Below are 12,050 nucleotides of genomic sequence, written 5' to 3' on the forward strand. Positions count from 1 at the left end.
GCCAAGCAATATTTGCTTAGCCCATTGAAAGATCCCTTGTCTTAAAACAAGAACATTTAAATCAATTAGTTTCTATTGTAGTATGGCTGTTTTTGCAGCGAATTACGTATTAGTTGCCTTCATTTATTGACAGTTTGTTTTAGCCTCAAGATTCATGAAATTAAACTAATATTGAACTAGCATATCTACGTCTGTGCAATAATGAGCTTCCTGTTCAAACTGATCACATGGTCAGTCTCAGGTTTTACCCTCCCTTTCCATTGTCTCTCTGTCAAACCCCTGCTGCTCACCATCCCCCTTTCCCCCATGCAAGCTGACACAGCGCCTTCAACCATTAGCAGCTTTCCTCCTAATAGGATCTCAGGAGCTTAAATTGTCATCTGATAAAACTAAGGAGCTTGATAGCTATGCTGCACCCTCTTAACCAATTTGTACTCAATTAGGATAATGGGGAAACAAGCAAAGAGGTACAGCTTTAATATATTAATGTGATAAAATGATTATCAAGTTCCCTTGTCTATGAGTTGGCACGGCATCAGGAGAAAGTATCAGTAATATTTGCCGTTGATAAAGAAGGTTATATATGAGAATAAGTCACACATGTGGCATGTTTTTGGGATTGTCAATAGTGAATAAATGACATAGCTGTTAAAGATTATGATGGAAATGATTAATGTTAAACCAATGTAATACACCAGTGTTGTAATGCAACTTATGAAACACATGAATATATGACTCATCTTTTTATACCAATTATAATTTGTACATGTATATTTTACTACGTTGTCTCCCTAAAATGATCACAACATAACTGTATTCTCAATCATATTTTCTTTTTCAGACCTAAAATGATTCGCCACAGCAGATCATCTGCCGTCATCTTGTCGTCTTTTTTCTGTCACCCCTGTGCAATAATGATAAATGAAAATTACTTTAACACTAAATGTATTCATTTTAAAACTATTTAAATATGCATGACAGTATAAGAGTTTTGTGTAATTGTTATGTCTAAAACAATCATCACTTAGGTGAAAATCTAAATAGAATGTAATGGATTTTTTCATTTTCCTAATTATCATTCATTGAGTACATTGAGTCTTTTATATCAGCTTACTCAGGCAAATAAAAATGATTTCAGTGTTTTGCCTTATTTTAAAAATGATACTACAATAGTTTTATATTTCAAAATAAATACTGCTGTAAGTTAAAGGAACACTTCACCGATTTGCATTTAGCTTTGTATTACTAGAATAGGGGTAATATTTTTGAAAAACTGTGCTTTCCAAAGTTTCCCTTGAGTCAAGAAATACTTTCATTCTTTCATTTTTTGTAATGTGCCCACCAGTGACACTTGGACCGAGCCATGAAACTGCAACGCTAATTTTGCACTTTTTAGACCCACTCGTAAAGGGACGGGACCTCATTCCCAGAATGTAAACACTATCCGCCATCTTTGCTAACAGCTACGCTAACAGGACCAAGTGTCACTGGTGGGAACGTAACAAAGAAAAGAATGAAGATATTTCTCAACTCAATTTTTCAAAAATACTACCCCTATTCTAGTAAGACAAAGCTAAATGCAAATCTGTGAGGTATTCCGTTGATCAATAAGAAAACACACCACAACATTATATTACATTACATGTCTTTTCTTTTTTTTATAGCTAACATTATATGTTAGCTATAAATTAGCTAAGTTCTGCGAAACATCATTGTCATGATGTACAGTATAGCATTGACTTATTTAAGTTCTGCCACTGGGGCAACTTTCACCTCTCTGGTCTCTGGTTTCCTGGAAAACAATCTTGAAGACCTGAAAAGACGACCACAGCCAAAGCCACTTAACCCTGCGCTGCCAATGCTTATAGAAAGCAGCGCAGCTCAGTGTTATAGCCATATGGTTTTGAACTTGTTAGCCTTTACAATTAATCAGCTGCTTAGACACACTGGTCTACCAGTGCATCTACCTGACCTACAAAAATGAAATGAAATGAAAAACACTTGCAGACATCTAATATGGGTCAAGGGGTATTTGAACATCCTTATTAGCCTGTCACTGCCCACTGTTCTGCTGCAGAATTTTCACTGACGGGATATAATGAATATGGTTGTCTTTTGGATCATTGGCAAACTATTTTTATAAAAATACTTAATTTTATAATAAAATAATTTTATAATTTATAATTATAAAAATTATGACATACAAAGCAACAAATCTGAGAACAAGAAAAAATAGATGTGTTAGGGTATAACGAAAAGTGTGTCTGCATGAAGACAAGCCAATCTAAAATTATGTTCAATTCAATTGATTTTTATTTGTATAGCACCAAATCTCAACGTATATTATCTCAAGGCACTGTGTATAGACAACATCATGGAGAGCAGAGAAACCCAACAATTCACACAATGAGCAAACACTAGGCCTCAGTGCAGAGAAAAAACTCTCTTTTAACAGAAGAAGAATTCTGTGACAGAACCAAACTCAAAGATGTGCAGCATCTGCCTCGACCGGTTAAGGTGAAAGGAAAAATGGGGGACAGAGGAGAGATGGGGGTGAGACAGAAGAGAGAGACCAGGAGCAGATATACAACAATTGTATCAAGTTTAGACAGGACAGTTTACAGTACATATATATATATATATATATATATATATATATATAGAAGTACAATGTCATTTTTATAAGCAGCAGCAGACATTGTTGACAACTTTAATTATAGCATAATAGTAATGGTGATGATTGATATGAATGTTAACAATAATAATAATAATAATAATAATAATAATAATAGCATTATATATTCATGTTAAAGATACAATATATATTTCTGTTAGTCGCCTTTGAATCATTTATTAGAATTAGAATGTTTTACTTGTACACACACGTGTACAAGTACACGTGTGTGTACACGTTACACATCAGAAGTGAAGCAGTGGTTGGGTACCTTGCTCTGGGGTAACCCCAGCCCTTGACCTGTCTCCGGATTCGAACCAGTGACCTTGGGGTTACCCGTCTCTGCAATAACTTCTTTCATGTGCATTTGTCACTAATCGATCGCGACTAATTGCCATTTTCTGGACATTCTGCCACCAAACCCCTCTCCTGCAGATCCACCAGGGAAGCACAGGAGACAACAAGACAACGATTCCCATGATCCAACGCTTCTTTCCAATATTATCAAATCAACCATTTTATCATTTCATTTTGATTGAAACATTGATTTGAAAATAAATGTCAGTATATGTTTACTGTGGTTTAGATGGTGCTTAAAACTTTCATTTGTTTACTTATGTTAAATACACACATTATATTAACTCTCCATGCATCACTTTTGCATGTTGGATTTTGGTTTTGGCTTGCAAAGATGTCCTCAACATATCTTAAGGTTAGAGGAGTGAGGTTGGAGGGCACCTCTGGTCAAGTCTTTAGTCTCCTTAAGGATCAGGATTGGTCTGTGCAACACTTAATGCAGCTGCCAAGGCATTGGTTCTGTTAAGACGCAAAGCAAGTTCACGCACCCCAACCCAATCCCACTGCAAACTACCTGAAGCAGTGCAAGTTTATTTGTCTAGCAGGTGATTTTATTTGTTAAATTGACCCAGTGTAGGATTCAAATAATGTCCTTAAGATTATTTTTATGGTACACCAGCTTGAATCACCTGTATTGGCACTATGGATCTTCTGGTTTCGGCTCCATATCACAAAATCACAATCACAAAATATCATATATCACATGTACTTCAGAGTTCACAGGTATCATCGGCTAGTCAACAAATCCACAAGTTACAATTTTAGCAACGATACTGCTTACCAACTGTAGGGGGACCCTGAGAGCAAATCCTGCTTTGTGTTACATTCATTTATTCAACATGTAATCAATGTGAATTCTGAATCACAGTTGCAGCTGAAAGACCCTTTAAATGGGTAGTTTAGACAATATTTAACATACATTTTGTACACTAATTCCTTGATTGTTTGGTTTAAATTATGTTAAATTAGAGGATTGTCTTAATTATTTGTTTCTCCAGTCTTCTACTCTAACTCATATCAGCATCAGAAGTCCATTGTAATTGCTCAATGGGCATCTCATTTGTTTTGAACTATATTCATTTATTTAACCTCTATAAATAAAAGAAACCATTTTTGTTGTTGTTTTATTTCCAAACCACAAAACAATGTGATGTAATAAAATCTTTGAATCACAAGTGACTCATTTTGTCTGCCATCCCAGGAGCAGTGGTGCTCATAAAGAATTAGGTGCCCACTTGAATTAAAGCATTTCATGAGCAAAAGTCACTACAGTGTGTAGCCGCTCAAACTAAAAGCCCATCCCAGTGTTTGTTCTCCCTGACATTGTCTGTAATGAAAGGATTAGCGAAAACTCTCAGTACACGCCATTATCTTTCAAACAATAGATTTTTTTGAAAGAAAGTTTTGTCGGGGCTTCATTAGCAATGGCCTCCCTCTGTGGTCTGAATGCAGGACACATTTGGAGCAATTACTTGACCAGAAAACAACTGTCAGTCATTCTTAAAGGGGAAGGATTCCAATTAATAAACCTCTTCAACCCTTTGGTTTTACTGCCATTTGCCCCCTGATGATTTGGTGTCTTGTGCGGCAGAGGAGAGTTTTTCCAGCAGAGGACAACATTACATTACACACACGTCCAAGAGTAGGTCCTTTGCTCACTTGTCTGCAGGGGATTTCAGGGATTTAAATGGGAGTGCCTACAGTAGATGTTGGTGTCATTAGTCTACTTATGGACTCGGGGGACACCATGTGCGTTGCATAGTCTATAGTAGGAACCTGGAGGAAGGTAAGGTTATTTTATATACTTCATGTATGCATTATTGCATTTATTGTTCCATGGGTTTGTGTAATGTTTTTCAACTTAAAGATGGCGATATTTTCCATGTCTAGCTTGTTTTTGGTGCCTCTCCAGAGGCTTAAATCTACTGTAATGTACATGTTTAAAAATGTTGAGGTGCAAAATTTCAATGTCAAGATAGATAATACTTTTAATTTTCTTGCTACTATTAATCCAAACTGTGTCAGAGGAAAGACTTAATTACCACTTTGTTTGTTCTTTTCTGCTGTAACTGCAGTCATACTTACAGAGCTTTCCTTTATGAAGTTTCTTATGGTAATATATCAATAAATACATGGCAAATATTTTAAAACAAGCGAAGCTGCTTGCAATGTAGGTTCATGTTGACATGGATTTTCATTCTTTCATGTAACAACTCATGTAAACAGTCTTTTTATGTTTTTAAAAAGTAGTTTCTGTGTTTCTGTCTTTTCTTGTCGACAGAAATGCAATTTTGCTCTCCAGTTGTGAAGAAAATACGTTGAACTTTATGGAACTTTTTCCCTGAATAATATATCCTTCATGCTTCATATACATCTACTCTACTCAACGTAAACAGTTGCTTGGCCTCGTCGAGCAAGAGTTTTTTAATAAGAAGATCGGATGCATTTGTCAATGGATACCCTGGGAATGGTGGACGATAATTGCCTCGACAACTATGACATTGCAAAAGGTGCCGGGTCAAGCACTGGAGGCCGGGTCCACAGTATTGATGTCATACTCGGATTCACTAAAGACCAGGACCCTTTACTGCATTCGATAGGAGTTGACGATAGCCAAAAAGACAGTGAAGAAAACCCACAGCGTCCTGAGAAGCATGTCCCACTGGATCCATATGGACACCTTCCAGAACTGGGCGACAGCTCCCAACATTCGTCCTACCATGGTGAGTGATTTTGCACAGAAGAAGATATTGTGAGGCAACAACTATTGACAAAGACTGTGTCGCATTTATTCACCACCATCACGGCTGCAAGACATTTTGAATTAAAAGCTACACCATGTTTGTCAGAGAGTCAAAGATGTGGACCGGTGCTCTTCCATTAAAGAGTGCAATGCAACCAATCTACTTAAAGACTCAAATTAGACTATTTAAATAAAAATAAAATAAAAAAAGACACCGACATACACATGTGAAGCCATTACTAAATGTTTTATCTACTACTAAGTAGTACCACTAACTCTATTCAGGCAGAACCTGCACTCTGCTTCTTACTGACTGGCACAGAGCTAAAGTTAATGTCATTAGTTACACCTTGCTCTTGTTGATATGTTGATCGTTCATTCTGTTGTCTTTGTCACACTATGTTTGACCACATGACGATCAGATTTACAAGCCTGTAACTCCTACTGTGGACATTTTGATGTTCAAAAATGACTCATATTAATAGAAATGTTATTGCACTGAAGTATAATTCAATCATATTCACAAGCAAAGGATCACTCAGGAATGATAACAATATTGCCGGTTATCATTCATTCATTCATTGTCTACCACCTTATCCTACACATGAGGGTCGCAGGGGTGGATGGAGCCAAATCCCACCTTGGACAAGGTGTCACACCATCGCAGGGCAAACACACATAGATGAACAACTATTCCCTCTCACATTCACACCCATGTTCAGTGTAGAGTCTCTGGAAGCTGGAGAACCTGGAGAAAACACACGCACACATGGAGAGAACATGCAAGCTCCATACAGAAAGGCCCTTGGTTAGTCTTTTTGCTAGCCACCATGTTGCAATCAACCATTCAGTTGAAATAATTCGTATATGCATCTGGACTGCATAGTTACAGAGTAACAATATGCACACACTATACAGTATATCTGTTATATCTGTAGGATGTAACACTGTCACTTAGCACAGCTGCAACAAATGTAACAGACATTGGTCAGTTTTAGAGAAAGAGTGGTTAAAGACATTTAAGTTGACCAAAAAATCCAATCTCGGTGGAGACATTAATGAAGCAACTGCAACAATTTAAAGTGGGATACATTTTTACATGATCCTAATGAGAAAAGTCAATTGTCTTACTTTATTGCAAGGAATGATATGGCCATGCTACGGTAAAAGAAAAAAAGAAAATGGCTGAAAAACTTAAAAAGATTACTCTAACTAATTTAGTTAATTGAAACTACACTTATTAAGTTATTCCAAGACCTGGCTTACTTTAATTTAAATTAATTTAATTCATGATGTCTGATCAATCTTGAAACTTCTTCACAGTAAATTTCAATGGTTCACCTTATACATATTTACAGGGTTCACAAGTCACATAAACATGAAGGTGCTGACCGGGAATATTTTTTATTGACGGTAGATATCATCACAACGCCCTGATCTGTTAAACATACTGCCTGATATGATGAACAAGCTTTGGTGCATCACACACACGACCCACATGCTCTACGTCAATTTCTTGGAGGACAGTCTGGACTGTGACTGTTTACTCAGCCTTTGAACAAGCCAATCTAAGTCCCTTGTTAGATTAGAGGAGGCGTGCACTCGCAGCTTTAACTGGTGGCATCTGTTACTATGGGATTACTGTAAGGGAAGAATTTAGTGAAAGAGAATGTCGTTTGGACTCAACAAACCCCTGGGGTTCACAAACCATTGACAGTATCACGATAGTATCACGAGGGAAGGCGTTAGGATTTCACTTTTTGTTCAAACTGTGATACTCATGACTTTTAAATAATCAACAATCACACAAATATGAGATCTTTTCTTTGAATAACATGTTTGTGTCCTAAATTGAGATAAAGTACAATAGATCCTAGTCCTAGTAGGTTTTCTAGGGGTTATTGCCATACATTGCTGCTATGCTAATTGTGCATACATGAAATTGAAAAATACCTTTTGGAAATGCTGCGGAATTTTAACCATGTGCATGGAAAACTAACTTTGACATCAGATATAGTCCGATATATCATTTCTGATTAAAACTTGGTGACTGGCTGGAACATTTTATAGGGATTTAATATCTGTTTAGAGGGTTGTTCCATAAAAACAATTTAAAAAATGTGGTTATTTAATTGGAGACATTTGAAATATATCACATTTATCCTCTCCTCCTTTCAAGAATCAGAACTTTTCTCAGGCGACAAGTGTGACGAAAAAATGAGCGACCTGCAGGAGAACGTGGACGTCGATGATGGTTCTCCAGAGAGTATGAAAGAGGAACAGTACAGTAAAAAGAAACACAGGAGAAATCGCACCACTTTCACCACCTACCAGCTCCATGAGCTGGAGCGGGCCTTCGAGAAGTCTCATTACCCAGACGTCTACAGCCGAGAGGAGTTGGCAATGAAGGTGAACTTGCCCGAGGTTCGAGTTCAGGTAAAGACTGTGTGAAATTTGAACTGCCAATGTAACACATTTAATCAGCACATCCATCCATCCATTGTCTGTCACTTTATCCCCACATGAGGATCGTGGGAGGATTGCCATACACATACAGTGACTCACATTCACACCTGCAGTCAATCAAGAGTGTCCAGTGAACCTAATCCCCAATTTTAGTTTTGTGGGAGGAAGCTGGAGTACCCAGAAATATCATCTTTAAGCACCTTTAAGAAGGCTACTCCTGCTCCAACTACCAAATCCATTTTTGCAACATGTACAATTCAGTTCAATTTTAATTCAATTAAAAGTGCCCATATCAGTCATAAAAAGAAAACAAAATTAAGCTAGTTTGCTGTATAATTTATTTTTATTTATTTTTTTAATTTGGGATTCAAGATATCATCGGCACAATAACAGCTGTTGTTAAAATGTATTAGCAGATATTGGCAAACATAACATGATCCCCTGACATGAATAACGACTAAAACAGTCATCTGAATAGGCTACATCTACATCTGCTGTGACATGAGTATGCAAAATAGTATGTTAATTTCACAACAGAAGAGACTAAATGACCTCTCTATTTGGGTGTGGGAAAAACTTAATCTATATCTGGATTAGTATATATTAGTATATATAATCAGTTATTGGCAAAAAGTTGTGCATCCCTATTTTAAAATGAAATTATTCCATACAGAAAATATGTACATTTTTCTTCACCTATGATGTTCGCAGACAACAATTACTTCCATTTTCTGTATTCTAATTAAATCCTTGCTGTTGTGTCTCATCTTGTTTCATATCTTTTTACACAGGTGTGGTTCCAGAACCGAAGAGCCAAGTGGAGACGTCAAGAAAAGATGGACACTAGCACCATGAAACTCCATGATTCCCCTGTGTTATCTTTCAGTCGCCCCCCAATGCCTCCCAACTCTGGTCCAGTGGCAAACCCGATGCCCCTAGACCCCTGGTTGACCTCGCCCATTTCTAGTGCCACGCCTATGCATACCATCCCAGGGTTCATGGGCTCACCACAGGGTTTGCAGCCTGCCTACCCAAGCCACAGCTTCCTCAATACTCCAGCTGGCATGGTCCAAGGTATGCAGACCATGGGCCCAACTCCTTACCAGTGTGCACCCAGCTACAGCGATAAATACCCAATGGAGGACGACAGGAGTTCCAGCATTGCAGCACTCAGGATGAAGGCCAAAGAGCACCTTCAGTCAATGGATAAAACCTGGCAGCACATGTGAGCTCATCTGTGAGGAACGACGGACACATGGTTGAGTTTCATCACTCAATGTTTACAGACTCGTGTTTGTAAAAGACACATGGTACCAAAGGAGTTTGACAGTCTGCTGTTTTTCACTGATGCAAATGCTGCATTCCATTTACATCGGAACTCAGAACTGGGAGAACCCCCCCCCACCCCCGTGTTCCAGTTAAGAAGCAAGAAAATGTATCTCGGGTTAGCCATTTATAGCAATACCAGTCGATAACGATGCTCCACATGGTTTTTAGCGCATACACACATTCATTTATTCACCGTCTATCCTCCAATCCCAGTTGACATAGGGTGAAAGGCGGGCTACACCGTGGACAGGCTGCCAATGTCCCATTAAACTCTGCATGTTTGTGGATTACGGGATGAAGCTGGAGAACCCGGAGAAACGTCACGCACACGGAGAGAACACGGAGAGAACATGCAAACTCCATGCAGAAAGGCCCTTTTTTTTGCTGCAATGGCAACAGTGATTAACCGGTGCACCACTGCACCACGCGTGTGCACATAGCAACATGTCTGTGGTAAAGCAGAAAACAGTGCGATGTGTACGAATAATTTACTGCAAAACAATTACGACAGAAGTGCTTTTAACACAAACAGTCGCAGTGTTTCTTTGGTGGCAGCCACCTTGGAATCCCATGTTGAGGTTGGTGTGGATACTCCCAGTTTCCGAGTTGTAAATTCCGAGTTCCCGACGGTTTGAGTGGGTTTTTTTTTTAAATAATTAAAACAAGCTTTCTGATTTTTTTCAACTTCTTAAAGAAATCATTTAAACTGAATCATTTGAGCACATCATCTTTTCCAGGTTTGGTGAACAAATCTGGAAAAGGTTTGTTCACATTAGACATTTTTACGGACCAAACAAGTATTCGATTCATCGAGGAAATAATAGACGGATTAATCGATGATGAAAATAATTGTTATTTGCAGCCCTGTTAGAATTGCCTTTTGGAACAGAGTCCTGAGTGGGTAGGTTATCGGAAGTCACGGAACATAATCTGGTTTGGAGGCTAATTTAAACGGACAAGCATACCTCTTAACACCTAATTACTGCTCTTAAAGCGATTAACCTCGGATTTTCAGCCATAGACAGAATGCCCTCAGAGAACCCTGAAAACCCCTTTTCAAGACCTGATTATCTCCCCCATAAACTTGCTCATTAAAATCACTTCTGATTTACACATTCAACACTGCATTGCAGTGTTCTTCTTTATTCTTCTTAAATATTTATCCTTACTGGTGAAGGACATTTCTCGTTGCGTTGTTGACACAATATTCTCTTAAGTCTGGTGATTTTACAGTAGGAAAGTAAATGGATGCTGGCAGTCGCTCTTGCCTCGTGGAAATAGCAGTTCAATCTAGCTGTTGGACGACAAGGGAGATGACATAAGATACTGGGTATGTCTATTTTTACCATATGCTTATTTTGTGTGTGTGCATTGAAATGATCGAAATCAAAAATACATTTTAAAAGTTTTTTTTATATGGAATCCGAAAAGCACCGTATATCCTCAATTTATCAACATGTCATCAAGTTATATTTCTAAATCACTATGAAGATACACTGTGGACACCAGGGTTTTCTGTTTATCCAACTTTTAGAAAGGGCTTCATCCTAACTGTCGTGCTTTATAGGTTTTGTTGTTTATTTCATTATAATCACTGTTGACAGTGGACTATACTACTGAAAGGCCAAAGAAATCAAATGGAACATGTCTTTTTACTGGAGGAAACATTTGTACATTTGTATGGTTGTTTATTTCTTTCACTGTATACACATTATGTTTTTGTTCTTCAGTTTGTTTTGAATGGTGACATCTATTTTCCATTTGGAAAATATGAGCAAAATAGAATAAAGTTACATTAGCTCTACTGTAGGAACACTCTGACTGTGGCTCTTGTTTTTCTGTCCACACATCCATTAGTCAGCCACCAGCATGACTTAGTGCCATTAATGAGCGCTGGCATATGATGGGCCTGCGTAAGCTGTGACAGCGCAAGCTGCTCTGATGGAGGCCTGTTGTGTTCGTTCAGGCTTGTGGAGCTTTGCCAGGCCGTTAGGCAGATGAGGCTCCACTCCATCAGGCCCATCCATGGGGTGTCATGAGCCCCCACTATAGACTGCACAGGCCACGAGGCCTCAAGCTCTAATTGCCCTCCGGTAGCTTGTGTGGCTTAATTGTGTGTCCCAATTTAATTTAGGAACAGTGGTTTGTTTATTGTGAAAACCAAATGTTAGCTATTTTCAGCGCCAATTTTTACGCATACTAAAATGCATTGAAAGTTATTATAGAAACATGGAGCATTGGTGTGTACAGGTTCTCTCAATGGAAGTGAATGATTTAAATTGTACCAGAGCAGCACCTGAGCTGCTGGAGAAGACCAGCATTAGAAGAAGGGTCATGGGTTTTGTTTCATCCCAGTTCTGAATTAGTAGCACACTGCTGAGATGAGTTAAATCATAACTTTTATCTTGGACTGTGGTGCATGAACTTCCTCTCATGTTACTTGGAGGAAAATCTACTGTTTATACCGGGGTATGTGATCAG

At 38.3% G+C, this 12,050-nt stretch overlaps 1 protein-coding gene across 2 annotated transcripts; it reads left to right on the forward strand.

Annotated features, from left to right (window-relative positions):
• Positions 1-2,836: 2,836 nt before the first annotated feature.
• Positions 2,837-11,382, forward strand: rx2 (retinal homeobox gene 2). 2 transcript variants are annotated; one of them, XM_044033107.1, is made up of 4 exons: positions 2,837-4,817; positions 5,313-5,754; positions 7,960-8,210; positions 9,032-11,382. In XM_044033107.1, the coding sequence occupies exons 2-4, from the start codon at positions 5,472-5,474 to the stop codon at positions 9,467-9,469; spliced, it is 972 nt and encodes a 323-aa protein (XP_043889042.1). In that variant the 5' UTR covers positions 2,837-4,817; positions 5,313-5,471; the 3' UTR covers positions 9,470-11,382. The 2 variants fall into 2 exon arrangements, with proteins under 2 accessions (XP_043889042.1, XP_043888267.1); XM_044032332.1 differs by having other exon boundaries at positions 2,838-4,817; positions 7,954-8,210.
• Positions 11,383-12,050: the final 668 nt, after the last annotated feature.

This window comes from Solea senegalensis, linkage group LG1 (genome assembly GCF_019176455.1).
Source record: "Solea senegalensis isolate Sse05_10M linkage group LG1, IFAPA_SoseM_1, whole genome shotgun sequence".
NCBI lineage: Eukaryota > Metazoa > Chordata > Actinopteri > Pleuronectiformes > Soleidae > Solea > Solea senegalensis.

Coding starts and splice junctions, on each gene's coding strand:
- rx2 (XM_044032332.1), top strand. CDS start 5,472: ATGCATTTGTCAATGGATACCCTGGGAATGGTGGACGATAATTGCCTC. Junction 5,755..7,953: donor CCAACATTCGTCCTACCATG/GTGAGTGATTTT, acceptor CCTCCTTTCAAG/AATCAGAACTTTTCTCAGGC. Junction 8,211..9,031: donor TGCCCGAGGTTCGAGTTCAG/GTAAAGACTGTG, acceptor CTTTTTACACAG/GTGTGGTTCCAGAACCGAAG.